The sequence below is a fragment of the Vanellus vanellus genome (genome assembly GCF_965231255.1).
Source record: "Vanellus vanellus genome assembly, chromosome: 1".
Classification (NCBI taxonomy): Eukaryota; Metazoa; Chordata; class Aves; order Charadriiformes; family Charadriidae; genus Vanellus; species Vanellus vanellus.
The window spans coordinates 45,028,574-45,049,070 of record NC_138905.1 but is presented as its reverse complement, the minus strand read 5'-3'; the positions used below and the strand labels follow the sequence as shown (position 1 = coordinate 45,049,070).

The window sequence follows — 20,497 nt, the reverse complement described above, 5'->3', positions numbered from 1 at the left end:
AAAGAAAAAAAAAAAAAAAACAACCAAACACCACCACCTTCACAAAAAGGGGGTTTTGGGGGAGCAGCGCAGCAAATCTCCCCAGGATTGCTGAGCTGAAAGGGTCAACCCCCGAAGCTTCTGCCGCAGGAGCAGGAAGGCAGAGCTGGTGGGGAGGGCGCTGGGCAGCCTCCAGGGTTGGGGCAGCCCCTTCGGGCCAGGCTGCCTGCAGCTAAGCCTCGGAATTAGCCAGGCTAGTCCTTATTTAAGCTTGAGTACTAAAGCTGTGCCCCTGCCCTTGTTTACCCTCAGCAGCGGTAACCCCCTCCTTTTGAGAGGAAAGGCACAGTTTCAGATACCGGAGGATTTTGGAGCAAGAGGATCTGGATATTTTAATGTTGTTCAGGCTTCAGTCATCATGAATATCACTTTACAGCTTGGCGCATAAACAGTCCATTTCTGAGGCATGAGAAAATGAATGTATTGTAACTATATTCTAGGCCTTCTGGCCCAAATCTGTTCCTGGTGAAACTCCAGGGGTTTCAGTGGAGTTGCGGCAAGAATAAACTTAGCTGTCTAGCCGTACTTTATAATACACTAGGTCTGCTTAAAAGACAGTTTACATGAAGATAAAGATTTGTTTCCATACATATTAAACGAAAATGGTATTCAAACTTATTCATGTAACCAAGTGTATTGTTTATAAACAATAAAACTTTTTATAGATGGAAACAAAATGAGAATAAAAAGCAGTAATAAAAATAGGACTGTTATAAGTAGGAATGCAAGGAAGTATGGTATTGCTGAAACGACGTATTAAAGCAAGATTATATCCCAATATTCATTCATTTTTGCCTATAGTCCTTATTTTCCACAGAAAAGAAAGAAGTGCAGACACAGGTTGTGGGAGGCAGACATGGTCAGGAGACCCCTCAGAGCAGACCACTTCTGCTTGAGAAGTCTCATTTCACAAGCACTTTCCTAAAAGGAGCTTTCACTGTCCTGCTTATTAGGAAGTTCAGAAATAACAAGTTTCCCATTTCAAAGTTCAGTCATTTTTGTATTTTGCCCAGGCGATAAACGTGAGAAATTTGTACCCTGTGAAAAATGTGCATTTCAGGCACTGGTAGGATACAGCTGTCTCAGCCCTTGTTTACTTGGTTTCTCCTCTAGTTCATGCTTGGCATGGGGGATTTTAGAGTTATTAAACTTTTTCCCAGTTGCTCAGAGTCACCATCTTTTTATTCCATACTGAGTAGCTGCGTATGCGACCGTGTTGACAACTGCCCTCTCAGCTTTCAGTGCTTACCTTTCCGGCTTCAGCAGGAGCCCTTTTTCCTGTCACCAGCAGCACCTTCCAAAGGGAATTCCCAATTATTGAGACACTCACTTTCCCCAGGACTGGGTGTTAAGTCACCCACATTGCCAGCAATCAAACAGCCTCAGGCTATCGAGGTGCCTCCTTTCCCACTGCGTGAGGTACCTGCATGGGATGTGTCTTCCTTGGCCAGTAGCATGACAGGAATGAACTCCTACACTACACCATGACCAGCTAGACTGTCTCATAGTGTTTGCAAGGAAGACCAGGGTGGATGCTTAAACTCGGGTCGAGGACCAAAAAATCACCATTTAATCATGTTGGGATTATGAGCTTAAATCTGACTACTTAGGTGCTGCTCAAATCTTCACTACTGAGGTCCTGCAGGTGCCCAGGAAGATGGTGCTCACTCAATTGCAGCTTTGCAGCTAAAAAATTCACCTACGTGTTTGGGAGTTCACAGCATTATATATAACCAAGAATAAAAGGCCTGAAGGACTCCCAGTTGCTTATTTGAAACACAACTTTAATGAAACATAGGAGTCATAGGACCAGAACATGAGGCATACACAAGGGGAGAAGGGAGTTTGGTGGTCTGTTCCCAACAGCTTGATACTACCCAATGAAGAGACAATCACGACAGTGAGGACCAGAGCAAAGGGTCCCACCTCCCAGATGCCTGATGTACTCTACTCCAACCACTTCTGAGGGGTCTTAACGTTTTTAAAGCTACTTTTTCAAGTCACTGGAGATAATTCAATTAAATCTAGGAATTTTTGCTGTGATCTCGACTGTCTATGGAAGCATTTACTGCAAGTCTACACATAAGCCTTAAATTTGAAGAAGAGATTTCAGATATATACTTTGGATGCACCTTCAGTGTGGCCAGCAGAGACATTTCCTCCTCCTCTGCTTTTCAAAGCACTCAGGCAGTGAGTTTCAGAATTGCATGATTAGTTCAATTTGAAGATGCTTCAAAAGAGCAATTGTTGAAATAAATACTTTTCAAAATGGAAATACTGTTTGTCTTTCTATTTCTTCAAAGCATTACCAAGTGGACAGGAAAACAAACAAATCTAGTATTTTTTCATGCTACTGAAAAAAAAAAAAAAAGAAGAAGAAAAGAAAACCACAACATCTTGCATATATGGTTACTTAAAACATGGAAATAAGCAGAACAGAATGAGTTTTCAGCAGATTCAAATACTTCCATTTACAAAAAAATAACCTCTTCGCTGGAGCAGTGGTGCATTTGCTAATGAGGCTTTTGCACAGAGCTATACACAGGCATAACTGAAGTTATAGTCATTGTTTGCTCACCGTTAATTAAGGACTTATTAGTTTATTAATTTAATAAATTCTGTGGAATCAAACTATTAAAGGCAATGGGCTGAATTCAAACTTGATTTAATCTACAGTTTGTCTCCCTATTATAGGCACACCAGCTTGAGTTTTATATTCCACCCAGACCTTTGCTGGGTTCTTGAGTCCCTGCTAGGTAGCTGCATCCCACTGCAACCAGTAGGATTTGGCACTTAAAAAAAAAAAAAAAAATCAGAATTTAAGCTTTTAGGGCTTTTTTTTTTTAGGATTTAATTTTTGCTGAGCATACAGGTTATATGGATTTTTAAAACAGAAAATAGTAACAGTTCAAAAGTATATATTCATAGAAGATCAGAGAAATCAAGACAAAAGCCACACATTTAGTCTTCTGATGCTACTCCAGATTTGAAGGCCTCTCAGAGAGTATCAGATTCAAATGCACTTGATTTAATGCAGACACTGAACTACCTTGCTGGTCTCTCTGGGCTTACTGACCCTCATATATCATACACACTACCACCACCTTCACGTACAGCTGAGCAATGCCTTTGGCATCATAGCCACCAACATCTCCCAGCAGATTGCCAGGCAGTCCATAAGTGTTACTAATGCTCAGAATGAAGCCAGGCTCCAGGACTGGATGGTGCCTTTCAGCTGGTCTGGGGAGCAGAAAGCAGAAGACCTTTTAGAAAGTAGCTGGACTCTGCAGTACAGTGGGTTTGGCATGAGGTCCATGAGCATCCAGGATGCATAACCTCCTGGAGGATGGCAAGCGGGGCACCTGCCGAGTGAAGAGAAAATGTATCACACTGTGTTTGGGAAGGGGAATAATCCCCTCGGTCCAGCCCTGGTCTGGTGGATACGTTTACCTCTTGGACTGAATGGAGAGAACAGCATGAGATGTCGTGAGGGCAAAGAAGGGAACTGGTGAAGCTTATGCTAATACTCAACAGAAAACCCAATTAAAGCACAAGAAAAGTAGCTTTGCAGCCTCTTTTTCACTCATTCCACTAATCCAGTTGGCTGCAGGAGGAGCTGAGCCCTGATGCCCCAGGGCAGCACATGGACAGATGCGCTGCTTGCCCCCTCCATGTTTGAGGGTGAACTCCTCCATCCCTCACACATGGTCAAATTAGCCAGCAGGATCCCAGCCCAGTCTCCAGCTGGCCAAGATCATTAGGTCTTTAGTTGCCAGGAAGGCAGTTGTGGCCAGCTGTAAGGCTGATACCCCGTGCAGAGCCTGCCAAAGGTCAGCAGTCATCGACTGGCCAGCTGCGGGTCCTCCTGTGGGACCCCAAGGTCCAGCTGAGAGGAGCCAGGAGAAGTGATGAGGGAGTCAACAGCTCTGCAGAGGAGGAGGAGGAGGGGAGGGAACAGGTCTGGGGTGGGGAGAAGTCAGCTGCCTGCTGTAGTTAAGTCAGACTGCTCCTGACAAGCAGGCTGAGCTGGGAAAGTGAAGATGCCGAGTTTCCCCTGAAATGCAGCCATGAATTTGGGGTGTTACTAGGCATATTTCGACAAACTGTGTGAATTAAGACCCCTTCGTCCTCCAAGAACTAATTACTAAAGGTTTATCACTTTTAAAAGCCTTACCACAGGAGAAGAATGAGGTTGATCTTTTCCTACAGGGAAAGTGAGTGTTTTTCCACACAAGCAACTCAGAAATACAAACATAGATCAAGCAGCATTTTTGTCCTGATGTTGTACTTAAGAGGTCTTTGCTAGGTTCCCATGTTAGTTTTGCAATGTAGAGTGGACTTTTTGATCTGAGATTAAAATACGTATTTCACTCAAGATCTCCACTTGGTTTCTTAACAAAAGGTAAAAGGTACAAGAAGCTCTTCGCACACACGCACAGAAAAGCACAGCTGCCTCCCTCAGTCAGAATATAAGCTGAGAAAGCATGATTTTCAGAGGTAAAAATATTAAAAACTAATTTTCTTTTAAAGTTGCACCGAATTATGCCTTTCATTGCAGTAAGTGATAGTCAGAAACCTTGCAGCTTCTGTATTACATTATTCTGACACTGTGAGGCATCCCTCCACCTGCCTGCTTGCCTGCCAGACCACTGCGTGCTGTCACTGTGCCTGCAGCACTCAGCCAGGTAGCAGGAACTGAGAGAGGTGGAGCTCAGGTTTTCTAGACCATCATCTTCTCATGTATTTGTGGGCACAGCCTTCTTTAAATGAACTTGAATACACAGAATACAAATCTTTCTTTTCAGTTACACTTATTATTATTATTATTGAATATGCAAAATCTGACCACAACAGCATGTGTCCCAAGACATCAGCCTTTTACACCTTATTCTTCCCAATCATCATAGAATCATAGAATGGTTTAGGTTGGAAGGGACCTTAAAGATCATCTAGTTCCAACCCCCCTGCCACGGGCAGGGACACCTCCCACTAGACCAGGTTGCTCAAAGCCCCATCCAGCCTGGCCTTGGACACTTCCAGGGATGGGGCATCCACAACTTCTCTGGGCAACCTGTTCCAGTGCCTCACTACCCTCAGAGTGAAAAATTTCTTCCTATCATAGTGAAAAATTTCCTCCATGGGCTAAAGGTGGTTTCATGGTGCTAACTTCCACTCCTTCCAAGGTTTACAGCACACTTTGGCTCATAGGAGCTTTGTTTATAGATGTCCTGTAATTTAGAGTTTAACAAAACCCTCAGAGGAAGCTGTGGACAAACATCCCACAGACGGGATACTTCTCCCCACTCTCTGAAAAGCTACTTCTCAGAAGTATTGACCTTTTTGCAACTCTTAAAATGTCTGCCAGCTAAAGAGAGGTGTACATTACCAACATGTGATTTGCTAGTGTTACTCTGCATACTTCACAGGCGATCCTTTGCCAAGGTCAGCACAGTGCAGAATGAAATGCAATGTGAGAGAAATCATGAATAAAACCAGTGACGCTCACAGTCTTGCATGAGGATTTCTATGAAGAGAAGGCTCAGGAAGTGATTGCCCAAACCCAAGAAGTTAAGGCACTTTTATATTCCTGAAGCATCTGTAATGAAAAGGGTGCGCGAATACCTTGTTTGTACCTCTGCACGACCTCAATCCAGGGTTTTCAAACCACTTTTTTTACTCGATGATTACTTGGGACCCATCTATACACAAAGAAAGCCCATGCTGGAAAAGACTCCTCCTGAATTACTCTGGGGGAAAGAAAATGCTTCCCTCAAGGTTACAGAGCAAGGGCAGAAAGTGATTTTGCGGGCAGCAGTGCAGGAGGGGGCGGTCTGTCCTTGCCCTGTGTCACAAGCACAGCTGCCCGCTGCCCAGCTGAGGGGCACAGGCAGGTAGGTGCCACCTCACTTTCTCTGTAGCCCTTTGGGGGGGACACAGCCCCTCGGTATGCTGCGAGGACGAGGCCATCCCTAAGCTATGCTTCCTTCAGCCTCAGTTCAAAGGCGCTGCCAAAGAGTGGCCAGGTGGTCACTTTTGGTGACATGAGTAAGCTGGGCTGGGTTCAAGTGAAAGATTTATCAGAGGTGAAATGCCACTTCCAGGCCCCTTGGCCACCCATTTCTAACAACATAAGCACAAACGGCAAAAACGTCTTTATCCCACATTAGTGAGGCGGGTATCCCTTCCCACTCACAGTGTTTATCATAGGAGACATTTCTGGATGCACTGAAGGAGCCCAACTCTCCATCTCATCTCTGCGTTTTTTATGGGGATTAGAAAAGTTTTGGATTACAACTGCAGAAGTGTAAAGGCCTTGAAATTTTTTATGGTAGAAAGACTTAGATTTAGTGCCTGCAAGGAAATACTTGTTAATCCTGAAACTCACAAAGACTTGACCTGGCTATTTCTAGACCCATGTAAATAATTAATTTTCATCCTGACTGGTGGGACCAAAGTCATTAGGAGCAAATAGATCTATACTGTTTTCTGAATATTGTGAAATGTACCTTGTGGATTGTGAAAGAGATACTTGCGGTTTGTTCTTACTACCTTTACTAAATTTGTCTCTTACTGAGAGTAAAATTCCGCGACAGGGTATCAGAGCTAGATCATACAGTTGTTTTACAGAGGAGAGTCACCGTGCAATTTTAGGGCCAAATCCTGAAATATGTGTTCAGTCTTCATACCCAGGGAAACAAACAAGGGCTTTGTGGGGGATGAGGAAAAAAAAAATAGAAACAGAAGACAACTATGAAATATCTTTACTCTTGCAGAAAGTAAAGGAAACTGGCCACAGCAGGAGAGGAATGGAGGGAGAATTTGACTGTCCGCACTTTTATTCCTCCAGTACCCACTGGTGATGGGAGAAACAAGCTCCCAGGCCCCAGCCTGGCAAGCTGCCCCATCTCCCAGCCCCGGACCACTGTGATGAGGCAGGTCCCCATGAAGGCAGGACCCGGGGGTGACCGAGTCTGGGCCGAGGCTGAACATGGATGCTGATGGGTACCCCACAGCCGCGTCGCGCTGCCCTCCCCAATACCAGGGAATGCACTTGAAGAAGCAGCAGGCCAGACAGCTCTCTTACAGCACGTTTTATTTGCAGCGGGATTTCCAGGGTAGCGCGTGTGTCCCGAGCCCCGGGGTCTGTCTGCCCCCGGGGGGACCCCGGGCCGGGACCCGTCGGGGCGCTTTGCCCCCAGCCCCGGAGGGAGGCGGGGGGACAAGGAGCGCTGGGGCTGCCCCTGTCACCCAAGAAGCGTTTGTAGGACGCGACTGGGCAAGGGGGGGCGACCCCGGGAGGGGAGAGCAGCGTCCTCGGAGGCGGCAGCGGGTTGGGGGGGAGGGGGGGGTGCCGGCCCCCTCATAACGCCTGGTAGGTCCGTCGGGGCGGCGTCGTGCCGGGCGTCCCCGGGCCGGAGTCGATGCTGGCGCTGGGCGAGAGGGAGTCGGCGTCGCGGAGGGGCAGCCCCGGCTCCTCCGCCGGGGAGAGGCGGTCCACGATGCTGGAGAGGCAGTCGAGGCTGGACAGGGCGCTGCTCTGCTCGGCGGCGTACCCTGCGGCCGGGCGTTGGGGGGACACACGACAGAACGGGACACGAACGACAGCGCGTTACAGCGGGGTCCCGCGCTGCCCGCCCCAAGTGCCGCGGGGAGCGGGGGCGGCCCCCCCCCTCCGGCATCCCACCCCCCCACCCCCGGTCCCCGCCTCCACACCCCCGCCTCGGGCTTACCGTGGGCCATGTCGGAGCAGTAGACGGCGTCGAAGCTGCTGCTCCTCGCCGACCAGACGGGGCTGCCGCAGTCGGCCTGCAAGACACCGAGGGGCGAGTGCCGGCCCAGCCGCCCCCACCCCGGCACCGACGGGGCGCACACACCACACACCCCCCCCCCCGGAGGGAAAGAGCCTTAAAGGCCGGCGGGGAGGGAGCCCGGCGCCCGCCGGGGGGGGGGGGGCAGCAGCTCCCCGGCCAGGCTGTCTCCGGGCAGCGCCTTCCACGTCTCTCTCCCCCCTTCTCTCTCCCCCCGCGTTACCCCTCTGCTGCGCCGCGCTAAGCTGCGGGGGGAGAGAGGGGACACAAAGACGAGCCCCCGCGGGCTGGGGGACTTACTGGGTGCCCTCTGGCAGCGTTACCGTCCCCTCATGCATTCCCGGAAAGCCCATGTGCACGCTCAGCGTTAAATCTGAGAAGGGGCCTGTTTTAACCCAAACCATCGGCCTTTCCCTGACGTCCGGCTGCATTCGGCCCGTCCCAGACCTCTGGGACCGGCCTCACGGCGCTGGGCCCAGGGGGACCTGCCCGCGGGCCTTTCTGGTGTCCCCACAGCCCCATCGCTCCTGCCCCTCTCTTACCATCCCATCCGAGCAGCTGGAAGTGGGGCTGGTCGGTTCGGAGCAGCTCTGTCCCGGCAGGTGATAGTAGTTTTCTACCTGTTCTCTCAAGAGCTCCTGGAGGCTCTCGATGTATCTGATGGCGTTTCTCAGGATCTCTACTTTGGGGAGTCTTTGGTTGGGGTTGGCAGTGGTGCATCTCTTCAGGGTCTCAAAAGCCTGGTTCACTTTCTTCAGCCTCCTCCTCTCCCTCATGGTGGCCGCCTTCCGCCGATCCATGGTGGTGGATTTTCTCTTGCAAGCTTTGCAAGCCCACATGAGGCAGTGGCCGGCCTGGTGGTGGCCGGTGGGAGCTCGGACATGCTCCTCTTCTTCCGAGCAGGCGGGCTCGGGGGGCTCGTGGGCGCCGAAAGCGGCAGGCAGGTCCCTGGGCTCGAAATCCTCGGGGAACTCGCCCTCCGGCGAGGAGAGGCAGGAGCTGTCATAGAAGAGCTCGGAGGGGGAGAACTGGCAGCTGTCCATCACCTCCATCCCTGCAACGGAGGCGCGTCAGTGCGGGGCGGCAGCCACCGGCTCTCGGCGAGGCGCTCCGCAGCGCTCTGGGGCAATTTCCTCACTAATTAGCGACCTGAGACGAAGTGTCCTTTGCCTGATGCGGGGGGCCCTTATATATACATGTAAAGGGAGGCTGGTCCGCGGCGGCCAGTCGGTATTAGCATATCCCACCACATCCCCTGCCGGGGGCTGTCTGGGCAAACCCCCTCCAGCCCCCAGGAGACAATTTGCTCCGCACCGCTCCTTTGGAGAGCCGTGAGCTGGGCACTTCTCTACTGAACGACCTCCCCAGAACCGGTTGCGACATCTCCGAAGTTTAAACCCGGTCTGGGAAATCGCGATTTTGGTATGGAAAGAGAAAGAGGGGCAGTGGACGCCCACGAACCGCTGACATTTCCTACAGAGCCGTTCCTCGTCCCTATGTTCCCATCTCCCATCACACGCTGCAGCGGGAGAGACACAGGCTCTCGCCACGGAGGAATTAACGCAGACACCCCCCCACCCCCATAGCACCTACAGTGTCTACTTGCGTGTATTTATTCCCCACAGCCCGTGGTCCAGGTCTAACCTGAAACAATTTACTCCTCCTTTCAGACCGAACATTTGTTCATTTATCTTGAGGAGCGCTGTGTCCTGTAATTAAAGCCGTGTCACCAACCGTTTAAACTTACAAACCGGGGGACAAAAATGCACAGTTATATGTGGCCGGGAGAGACGAGGAGGGGGGGAACCCAGATTTTAGTGCTGTCGGATCGGGGCACAGGGACAGGTACCCACAAAAGAAAAGTGTACGTGTTTGCTCCGAGACAAATCCCCTTCCCATTCTTTCTCCTACTCGTGTGACCTGGTGCTGCCGGAGACACAACAGCCGAGCAGCTCCTTGGGCTTGCTAATTTTCTGCTTTCAGGCGAAGTTGTACCGTTACAGATGCGTCCCAGCTGCCAGTGCAACAAACCCCTCCTGGAAGTGTAAAATTTCTAACCCCGCAATCCCTAAGTAACTTTACACAAGTCGGGGGGACAAAAGCTTTGCAGAGCTCCAGCCGCAGCAGTAGCTGAGCGGAGCGGTGCAAGGGTCATTAGAGTGGTAATGAAGCCATTTAACAGGCATTTGCTAACGCGCAGGAATCCTTTGGTTTCATCCAGGTGGCTTTTGTAGTTGAGAAAAAAAATATTATGAGAAGGCAAAGGAAAAAAACCTTCCCTACCTGGGAATAAAATTATGTGACCCAGGGATAATTCAAACGGAGAGCGAGTGACCCAGCAGCGGTTCAAACGCTACGGAGCCAGTCTGTGTGCCCAGGGAAAAGGACTCTTCGGTTTGCCTCTCTTCAGGAGGAGGTAATGCAGAGGGCATGGCGATCCGGTTGTCTTAAAGAGGCGCTCTTCAAGTGAGCAAAGGCGGGTAGGGAACACCTCCTTTCGAGAGGTGCCCTCCACAAGCGCACACCGCTGGGAGCCCTCCCGATCCGCCCGGAGAGCGGCCGGGAGCTGCGGCTGGGGCAGGGGCTGGAGAGACCCCAACTGCTCCTTGTCGTCCCCGTCCCACCCACCCCCCCCCCCAAAAAAAAAAAATCCCCAAAGGCGAATTTCCACTCTTAGGCTAAAACTGCCCCTTCCCCCCCCCCCAAAAAAAAAACAACTATACACACCCCCTTTCTTCCTACGAGTGGATGCACAATTATCTAAAGGCTGGGGAAGGCTACATCTGCACCGCTTGGGTTTATTTGGGGCCATAAAGCGGGGGGTGGGGGATTGTGGGGGGGGAGCCCCCTTTGAAATGAATACTGTAGGAAAAGCAGGGAGTTGATAAAGGAGTAAAGTTCCGGAAAGGGGGAAGCTCAGAGTTGCAGGCTTCTGCCGCTCCGAGGTGCAGGTTGCTGGTTAGCTGGGCCACATCCGAAATAGTAGTTCCCTATTGTTTTCCTAAGAAGCCGTCCGTCAGGAGGTCTTCTGCTCGCCAGTAACTTGAACTCTTCACTGGGCTGTGGTGTGCGCACACACACACGCACAGACACACACACGCAATTTGATTTACCACGTTTGCGCCGGCGAAAATAGACCTGTTTACAGATTTGTGCTTTGTGCACAAATAAACTTGATCTTTAAAGCGCCGGTGGCAGAGTTCTCATCACCTTTCAGGGGTTTCTCTCCAAGCACGCAGCGTGGATGTCCCGGTGCACAATGCCAACCCCGCTCTCCGGGCGAGCAGGGCTTCAGCTCGCAGCTTTAACTCCTGATCCAGCGGGGATGGGGTTGGTAACGCGCCTTTTCCCAAAAGCCTTTGAGGACCTAGGAAAATTTGTTTCCTTTTTCCTTGAATATTTTGGGGGAAGGGGAAGAAAGGATGGAACAGCCTGTCACTCACTCAGGAAAAAAAAAAAAAAAAAGGTCTGTAATTACTATCCCTTAAGAGCCCCCGGCTCCTCCGGTAAAGCGATCTCAAAACAAATTCGCAAAAGTGCAGCAGACGAATGGAACTAAAGAAAGGGGAGAGAAAACACAAACTACAAGGCTGGCTAATGAGGCTGCTGGAGGGGGTGGTGGTGGTGTGGGGGGCATAGTGCTGTATTTCAGGAGGCGGGAGGCTCAAGTCCGGAAAGCGGGAACAGCCTGAGCACCAGACAGTGCTCCTGGGGACAGGCAGGGAAAAAATGGGGAACACGTCAGGAGCTCTTTAAATGCTGTTCCTCACCCCAACCCTCCCCGCTCCGCTGCAATTGCCGTGCCGCACCTATTTCTGGAGGGATTCAATCCCATGTGGGGACCATTTCCAGAGGGAACGCCCGCCCTCCCGGTGCAGGACAAGCAACCGGCAGCGAAAGCGTTATTTAGGGGTGTATTTTATTTAATGGTGCCTGCGGGGACGGCGGCGGCCGACACGAGGGAAGCCGCAGCCGCCTCTCTCCGTGCCGCCTTCGCTCCCCCCGCCTCTCCCCTCCCGCCGTCGGTGGGTGCCGGTGCCGAGGGAGGGGAGGGCTCCCAGTTGGGCTGTTTCCCAGTTGGGCTGGTGGGGCCGGGAGCTTCCAGCCGTGTGAGAAACGTTTGGTTCCCCCCAGCGCTGGGAACCGTGCGCACCTAAGTAAACACATTAGTACCTGCCAGAGGGATTTGTATGGAAGACAGCTGAAGAAGGCATTGGCCTCTGCTGGCACTCTGGGACTCCCAGGAGAGATCAAAGGGACACGAGGGGGTTTTTAGCAGCCTCGAGACTGGGAAAAGTCGCTAATTCCTGCTATCGGAGGGACGTCCCAGCGAGCACATGGTTCCATTATTCAACCTCCTCCCTCCCCAGCCCCCCGCTCCCATTCCCCGGCTCGTTCTCCACAAGAAAGGTGGAAGCTCTGGAAAAATCCTGCGGGTTCCCCCCAAGGCAGCACCGATCCAAGCAGGAATTTCCCCCGTGGAAATAGCTGCTGGGTCGACGCCTGTCCGCCTCTGCCTTCCACATCAGAAAATAAAGCCGGCTGCCCGCCTGCCTCTCCGGGTTGCGGAGGAAAATAAGATGCACAATTAAAAAAAAAAGAAAAAAAGAAAAAATGGCTTTAAACACTTGGTCGTGACACTTCGGAGGAGAGCGGTGACAACGCAGCGGCACTGCAGACACCCCGTCTCCCCAAACTCAGCGCTCCCCGGCCCCGCAGGCCCCTAGGGAGGGCGGGGGCAGCACCGGGTCGCTCCCACCCTCCCCCCCCCGCACCCCGCTGCCCCAGGGTGGGCGAGCAGGTGGCTACCTGGCGGTAGAGGCGAGGGAGGCCGGTGTTCAGCGTGGGCTTTGCGGGAGCAGCGCTCCAGCCCGCCTCTCCCGCGTTAAACAAACTGCAGCGGGAAGGAGAGAGCGGGGGAATCCGGGGGGGCACTTGCATTCGTGTAAAAAACTTCGATGACTTTATGCGTGGCCCCTCCGGAAAAAAGGCTCGATTAAATTACAAACCTCTCGTCCTTACCCAGTTATTACCCTTTGATTTTGTGATTCCAGGGCCCTGTTTGCTTTGGCTGGGGACTTAGGTAAAGATTATCGTTATTAATATCAAACACAAACATTTTAATTGCAAACACACTGAGGACCTTCACTGGGAAGCCCGGCGTGTCAGCCGCAGCCGCGGGGGTCACGGAGAGTCTCTTCGGGAGGTATTTTCTTTATTTAATGAAAAAAAAAAAAAAAACAACCTCCTTTAGGCAAACTTACTTCAAACAAATCGCTCAAGTTAACGCGCTGCTGGAGGAGACACTGCCGTGGGGATAAAGGCTGGGCTGAGGTCAGACCCGACAGCAGGCTGGCGGGGTGTCGGTGTGACCCCGGGGTTTCGGGGGTGCTCCAGCACCGGTCCTGCCCTGCTGCGGGACGCGGCTCCTGCGGGGCTGCATCAGGCGTACGAACCGCCTGCAGCCTTTCCCGCGGACCCGGCGGGGACGGGAACAAATTCTGAAGGAAGGCGACGAGCTGCTAACCCGATCTGAAACGCTCTATTGCCGATCAAGTCCCTTCGCCACAGAAGGAAACTGTAATGTCTTCGCTCTTTCGCCAAAATGCGGACATCGCACGGGAGAACCCGCATTCCCCGAAGCGCCGCTTTCTGACGCGCCCCATGCTTACCCGAGGCAAAGGGGTTTATTTGAAACGAGAAAGAGGGGGGCAACTGGCGCATCACTGCGTGCCCACCTCACTGTGCCGCCGCAATTACTCCTTACAACAGAGCATCTCATTAGAGACCAATCAGAGAGAGTGCTTAATTGGTTTAAAAAACAGGCTGGCCACGGTGGCACCGAGAGGGAGGACGCAGGGCACCGCGGTGGCAGCAAGTTCTCAGGGCAGGCTCTTTCCCTTCCGACGGATGTACCCGTGCCCGTGCCCGAGCCGACCGAGAAGAGGGAGACCTTCCCGAAACGTGGCTGTGACCTTTCAAAAAACGAAAACAAAAAATAAATTAAGGTTTAAAGCTGGCCAGGAGAGCTCCGGAGGGCAGAGATGAGGTCCCGTCCCTCGGCTTGTGCCAGCTCTGCAGGGCAGAGCGGCGTTCCCTGGCGCTCGCCCCTTCCCGGGCCATAACCAGCCCGTTACAAACCGTAATGCCCCGACGGCGAGCAGCTCCGCTCCGCCACCCCCCGAGAGGCTGTGGCTTTTTACATCACGGGGTGAAAGGCTTCAGATGTTACCCCCACTCCCCCACCCCCCCGCCCGCCGCCGCCGCCGCCGCCGCCGCCCTCCAACCCCTTTTCGGCCGCTTAACTCTTTCCTCCCTGAGGGACCCCATTCTCTTCTCCCTCAGGCTCAAGGCAGCCAAGGGGAGTTACCTTTCCCGGGAGGAAACCACAGCCCCACAGCCCCAAGGCAGCGGGCTCCGGCCAGAACCTTTGGCCGCCCCGCTGAGGTGGCAGGGCCCTCGGTTTCGCCGCAGAGCAGGCCCGGGTTCAAGGCCTCAGGTGCCCAGAGGAAAAGGTGAGACGCCCTGAGCCTCCCTCTTCTCCAGGATCGGTGTGTGTGTGTGTTTGTCTTTGCTCTTCCCCTTTCTAAGCTTTCACCGTGTGTGGGACAAGGCCGAAGAAGCGTCCCTGCCTGGCGAGCGGCGCTGTCGGACATTTTGGGGGAACAGTACCTCTGTCCCCGGGGGACGGGACGGACGGGCCGACGCGCGTTCCGCAAACGCGGCGAGTAACGGGCTGCGGGGCCCTGCCCGGGCGCCCAGCCGTGCCTGCCCGCCTTCCCCGGGAGCGGGCGGGGGAGGCGGGTAATGAACACCGCGTATGCGGCCCCAGATAGAGACGCTCCTCAGAGGAGAAAACGAAGGAAAAGTCTGTCCTGAGTGCTGCCTCACAGTCACGCGGGTCGTGCCTCCGCGACATGTTCGATTCCTCAGGGCTTCATCTCGATGAAGTCAGTTTTAACTCCGTGATCGGGTTATTATTTAATTACGAAGGGCGGGGAGGGGGAACACTGTAACACAAAGAGCTTTATTTTACAATCCAGGAAATCCATCTGTTCTTATATACAATATCACATTCCACCGTTTAAATATATATATTTTTATGTTTACAAAAGAAAAGACAGTACTAAAATTATTTACAGGAACGAAACGAGGCGGCAACTCTTTAAATACGACTAACACGAACTGCAACCAACAGCTTCACTCTGACAGGAATGAACTTTGCCGTGAGTCTCAGACAAAGCGGATCACCAGTACACAGGTAAGTATTTTAAATTTAAAAAAAATAGAGGGGTGGTCTACGCAACACAATTTAAAGAAACCAAAACACGGGGGGGGGGGGGGGGGGGAAGGAGGAAAGAAAAAGGGGGAAAGTCTGTTTGGGTCGAGTCAGAGAGAGCCATTTTCTTTTGGGGTAGGTGTACCTTGACTCGACCTTAACGAGGCCCCTGCCTGGGCTTTCCACTCTGTTAATTTGCTTCATTACTTAGTTTAGAGGGAAGGGGGTGGGGGCTCCATCCTCCGTTAAATATACTACCACGGCAACCGGCTTTATTTCTCCACCACTTCCTCCGCGCTGGGCAGTTTGGGCTCGTCGGAAGAAATACTGTCCACTATGGAAGAGAGGCAGCGCAGGCTGCTGGAGGCCGACGACTCGACGATGGAACCTCCTGCTCAACGAGAGAAAAGGGATTAAAGAGCGAAACGGTTCCTCCTCGCCGGGCCAGTCGGGCCGGCTTCGCGTCAGGCGCCCCGCTCGGGCGCCGGAGGGTGAGAGACCGTTGGGGGCCGCGGCCGTTGGGGGCCGCGGCCGTTGGGGGCCGCGGCCGTTGGGGCAAGGCAAGGGCGCGCGGCAGCAGCGGCGGCGGAGCGGCGCACAGGGAGGACGGCGGCCGCGGTGCGAGTTACCTTCCTTGGGGCTGACTGCTAGGGCTCGGGAATGGTCGGAAACGCTTTGCCAGTCGGAGCTGCAGGTGCTCAGGAAGTCTGAACTGGGGATCTGCGGCAGACAGGCGGGGGCGGGAAGGGGGGGGGTAGACACGGGGAGAGGACGGGTATTAGTGAGGTGGACGGCGGCTCCCCGGGGCGGGCCGGCTGCCCGCTGGAGGCCCGAGGAGCTCGCAGTGTGCCTGGAGGAGCCCCTTCCGCGCCCGCCAGCCCGCCCGGGGCCGCCGCAGAGGCCGTGCCGAGGAGGAGGGGAGAGGACGGGCGCGGCGGTTTCGCAGCTGGGTGCCGGGGCGGCGGGAGGAATCGAGCGGCGATGCTTACATTTCCCTGCTTGGGGCTGAAGCTGAAGGGGTCCCCCCCGATGTCCTGCATTTTCTCCTGCTGATCCAGCCTGTGCAAGAGGTCCTGCAGCCTCTCGATGTAGCTGATGGCGCTCCTCAGGATCTCCACCTTGGGCAGCCTCTGGTTGGGGTTCGCCACAGTCCGCCTTTTCAGAGCCTCGAAGGCTTCGTTGATCTTCTTCAGTCTCCTCCTCTCCCGCAGGGTGGCTGCTTTCCGTCTGTCCGTGGGGGCCGACTTTCTCTTGCAAGTTTTACAAGCCCAGATCAAACACTGGCCGGGGCAATGAGGGGGTTGTAGTCCCGGGGGTGCCAGCACATGTTCCTCTCCGCTGCTGTCACTGCCGGCCTCTGGCGGCATTTGGTCCTGACAGGGGGACAAGGTGCCATCGCTGCCTGGGTACAGCGGGGATCCCTCGGCCATCTCCAGCTGCTGCAGGGCTCCATTCTCCCCATCCAAGTAGAAGAAATAGGAGCCTGTTTCAAAAAGGTCCATCATCATGCTGTCCCTCGGCCTCTCTGCCTGCTTGAGTTGGGTGGCAGGCTCAAAAACACGCCGAGGAACAACCCAGCTGGAATTTAATTAGTGCAGTGACATAAGTCCCCCCTGCTTTATATAGGAGCTGCTGAAACCCTATCCAACTTTTAGCTGTCGCGGTGCATCACCCTCCAAAACTGATTCCAGCCAGTCTCCTGGGCGCTGTCCTGAGAACATCTCCTATTTAGAAGGGGGAGGGGGGGCATGAAAGGAGGGAGGCAAAATATGTAAAAAAGAGGAACACAAGCGAAAAAGAAAAATACAACCCAACTTCTGCCCTCCCCCCGAAATCCTGTGAGGTCAGGGTGCAGTGAAGGGAGGTGAGGTGGGGGCTCAGGAGCCTGTCTGGGCATGGTGGGCAGCCCCGTCCCCGCTGCCGAGCCTGTGGGGGCATGGCTGGAGGACAAAGGCGTGGGGCTCCACAGGGAGCCCTCCCCCAACCCACCCCTCACACCCCCAGCCACACACTGCTTGCCCCGGTGCTAAATATAGATCTATAAGGAGAGATTTCAAAGGCAGCCATCACTTTCCAAATAGATGGGTTAATATTTTCAGAAGAAGCCCCTGCTATTCCCCCTCCCCCCCCTTGAAGCATGCCATTCCTGTGACCCAAGCCACCCGGGCCAGCCCAAGGTTAGGAGCCAAGATCACTGTTCCTCCACACGCAGGGGGAAGGTTGCCAAAGCAGAGCCTTGCTGCTGTGCTGAAGCACCCACAGATATTGCACCTCGTCTTAGTCTTTTAATCTGAACTTTCCCACATTGCCCATGAGGTGACAGGAGTGATTCCAGGTGACTGGGTTACAGTCTGATGGGGCTCTCCAAACAGCTCCTGTCCTTGACGGTGTTTAGGGCAAGCAAAGCTGAGGCGTATGGTGTAACTGCAGTTTAATCTCTTGGGCCTGGCAAGGTATGTAGAGCTTCCTAGCCCCTGAGACAGAAATGGAGCTTGTGATCACTCTCTGTTAGTGTATACTGTAATATCACATCGTGTCTAGGCTTCTCATACATCAAGAAAGAGAAGGTATGGGAAAATGGCTTGTTGGCCTCTTTCCTTGGACTGTCTTTTGTTCCTTAAATCTCATGTAATTTCTCTCTGTTTATGTAAATATACCTATATGTGTATATGCATATATATGTGTCCATATCTATAGACACACACATGTGTATCTGTATTTATGTGAATAAGTAAGTATATTTCTGTGTGTGTTTATATGTGTGTATACATGTATACACACATATATGTGTACACTTTTTCATAGAGACTCACAATAGTAGATGAAAGAGTGAATGAAGCCCCTGGAATACTACAGTATCTCTCAAATGTAGCTTATAACTTCATTCTTTCTGAAGGGTACCATGGCATTTTTGTTCATTTCTCAAAAGCTACAATGAAATTGATCTGACTTGACTGTTTCTTCAAAACTGGTTGCAAACCAATTTTTCAGAGTACAAAAATCTTTAAAGAGTAGTTGGGATTTTGTTTTGACCAAATCAGTTTTGTTGGAATGGGTCTCACTTCTGCTTTAATGAGGTAGAATAATATCCAGTTTTGGATGAGACAGAGAAATTCAGACTGTTCTCAGTGAAACTAATTTTGATATTAATATTTCAGCACTGAGTTTTTTTTCCTCTTCAGATTAAAAAAAGGGTAGTCTTGCAGTTAAGGAGCTGGACGTAAGATACAGTTTCTCAGTTTGCATGCTCTGCAACTTTTTTCTGTTTGACCTTTGACGAGTCACTTAATTTTGCTGTGATTTAATTTTCTACCTTTAAAAAGAGATATAATGTTCACCCTTACCCACCCCTTGTGTTTCTCATTTAATTTGCTGACTATCCAGGGACAAGCTACCCCTTGGAGTTACATGCTTTGGAGTCCCACAGGGATGTTTATCCCATACCATTAGTGATGGTAGTAACAAAAAAAAAAATGTAAGGCTGCTGATTATTTAAAACATTTTCACATTTACTACAGTGATTTTTTTCTTTTAATCTTTAGTGTCTTCCCTACTGCTCTGGGAATGCTTGGAAAAAGACAGAGACAAGATCAATCTACTGGTAAGGTGCACAAATGAAACTTAGATTAAGGGATGAATATCATTACCAAATTGTTGTCCTTTCAAGGGACTGGACTTAGGGAGTTGGGAAACTGGAAGTTTAGAAGCCAGGTGCTCCTTCTGCTGTCAACAGATATTTTTTTTTAACAGGAAACAAAATACGAAGTTCTTTCTTTCTGGCACTTAGTGCTAGAGTAAACAGATTTGGTTCCTCACAGTAACAAGGGCACAACATAGTTAGCCCTTTATCGGGAAAATAAACTCCTATCAACTGTAACTGAATTTTAATTTGAATGAAGTTGGCTAATTTCCCCATCACATCTTCACGTAAGCACCTTGAATTTTGCTATAGCCATCACACTCCATCTCCCATTCCAGTTCCTTGGTGAACATAACACAGCTAGCAAACAACCCTAGCATAGTTGAACAAAATGTCCTCAGTGATGTTGTCTGTTACGAAAGTGGATCAAGTGGAGCATTCAAAAGTTGGGGTTTTTTTTCTCTTCATGCCTTGCGTTCCAGATCGTGTTAGATACAAGCACAAAGACATAAGAGGAAGTAAAAGCATGTGAGTAAGAACAACTGGACATAGAATTGGAAGAAGGATCATTGCTGAACTCCACTTGTAACTTCAGTCTGCTTGCTAGCTCCTTACAGAAAAACTCACTCTCAGTCTGTGAAGCCAGGTCTTTATTCAATTGTTACTACTTCCACCAGAATACTGTTGTACTCTATTGAAAATGTACTTTCAGTATATTTACACAAGTAAAATATGAGATGTACTGTATTTCACTGGTCTACAAGGTCTGTTATCCTACCAAAGGAGTATTTCAGTATGTGAGTGGTAAATTCAGTAAGTGGACAGGATGACCCAAATCCAAGAAAAATGCACTGCATTTTAAGTTACAGCTGGTCTCTAGAACTTTGATCCCTCCAAATTCACTTTTCCACATAAACTTTTCTGGATAATTGTGGTTGAATAATGAGTCTGGAACTGCCCAGGTCACTCCTGTCACCTTATGGTTTAAGCAGAAGTTCAGTCCAGAATTATAGAGAAATATTTTGTGATCTAGGACCTCCATAGCACTGCATACCACTCCAAATACCTCCTTTTTCTCCTTCACTCTCCTCAAGATTCTTGCAGCCACAGGCATTGTGTATTTTTAATCTTTGATCTCTTTGACACTTCTTTGCAGTGGCATCGGTAATCAGTGGGGATTGGGTGTATCCACTGCTATGGGGCATTATGAAAGGGCACCTAGGCAAAGGTGAAATGTTCAGCCTGTCTTTCTTATAGCCCTATTCTACTCATACAATACCCCCCTTGATTTGAGAGATAGTTAGATACCTTGGCTACCAGGTAATGGTTCTTAAGTTGTTTCTTGCAGATGTCTGAAATGCAGGTTATCAGCGCAGGCCCAGCAGTGGGCATACTGGGGTTCTCAGAACTTGTTCGTACTTCAGATATAGAAATTTTTCTGTTCACATTCTCATTCTCCTTTTTTTTTCCTTTGACACTCATCTTCAATAGTATCTTTCTTATCAGAAACTTTCCCTTTCAACATATTTTATTGTTAATATACAATTCTGCTCTTCCACATTTATGTCTTTCTCAAACAGTTTATATTCTTCAAAATTTGTGTTTCACCAAGTTTCTGAAATCCCTTCAAACATTTGACTTGATGTCTTCTACTGATATTTCTAATATGTACATTTTTTCACAGGAACAATAACACCTCCTTTTTAAATTTTAGCATTTTTCAACTAATTT

The 20,497-nt window shown here is 50.9% G+C and overlaps 2 protein-coding genes and 1 long non-coding RNA gene across 4 annotated transcripts; 1 reads left to right on the top strand and 2 right to left on the bottom strand.

The window, feature by feature from the left end:
• Nucleotides 1-7,119: 7,119 nt before the first annotated feature.
• On the bottom strand, nt 7,120-9,011 carry MYF5 (myogenic factor 5). Its single transcript, XM_082490807.1, has 3 exons — nt 8,390-9,011; nt 7,770-7,845; nt 7,120-7,593 (listed from the first exon to the last, which is right to left on the bottom strand). Exons 1-3 carry the CDS (start codon nt 8,897-8,899, stop codon nt 7,400-7,402), a joined length of 780 nt encoding a protein of 259 aa, XP_082346933.1. The 5' UTR covers nt 8,900-9,011; the 3' UTR covers nt 7,120-7,399.
• A 5,804-nt stretch (nt 9,012-14,815) lies between these two features.
• MYF6 (myogenic factor 6) lies at nt 14,816-16,736 on the bottom strand. 2 transcript variants are annotated; one of them, XM_082498650.1, is made up of 4 exons: nt 16,116-16,736; nt 15,756-15,846; nt 15,385-15,517; nt 14,816-14,857 (listed from the first exon to the last, which is right to left on the bottom strand). In XM_082498650.1, exons 1-3 carry the CDS (start codon nt 16,632-16,634, stop codon nt 15,399-15,401), a joined length of 729 nt encoding a protein of 242 aa, XP_082354776.1. In that variant the 5' UTR covers nt 16,635-16,736; the 3' UTR covers nt 14,816-14,857; nt 15,385-15,398. The 2 variants fall into 2 exon arrangements, with proteins under 2 accessions (XP_082354776.1, XP_082354775.1); XM_082498649.1 differs by having other exon boundaries at nt 14,854-15,517.
• A 780-nt stretch (nt 16,737-17,516) lies between these two features.
• Nucleotides 17,517-19,504, top strand: LOC309686110. The gene is made up of 4 exons (XR_014270521.1): nt 17,517-17,579; nt 18,511-18,581; nt 18,669-18,727; nt 19,249-19,504. It is a non-coding gene; the product is annotated as an uncharacterized lncRNA (long non-coding RNA).
• The last annotated feature ends 993 nt before the right edge of the window (nt 19,505-20,497 follow it).

Bases quoted from the DNA above. Each gene is read 5' to 3' on its own strand.
- MYF6 (XM_082498650.1), bottom strand. From the start codon at position 16,634: ATGATGATGGACCTTTTTGAAACAGGCTCCTATTTCTTCTACTTGGAT. The intron at 15,847-16,115 runs GTAAGCATCGCC...TGTCTGCCGCAG, and splicing joins TCAGCCCCAAGCAGGGAAAT to ATCCCCAGTTCAGACTTCCT. The intron at 15,518-15,755 runs GTAACTCGCACC...CTCGTTGAGCAG, and splicing joins AGCAGTCAGCCCCAAGGAAG to GAGGTTCCATCGTCGAGTCG.
- MYF5 (XM_082490807.1), bottom strand. From the start codon at position 8,899: ATGGAGGTGATGGACAGCTGCCAGTTCTCCCCCTCCGAGCTCTTCTAT. The intron at 7,846-8,389 runs GTAAGAGAGGGG...GGTGTCTTGCAG, and splicing joins CCAGCTGCTCGGATGGGATG to GCCGACTGCGGCAGCCCCGT. The intron at 7,594-7,769 runs GTAAGCCCGAGG...GCCCGGCCGCAG, and splicing joins CTGCTCCGACATGGCCCACG to GGTACGCCGCCGAGCAGAGC.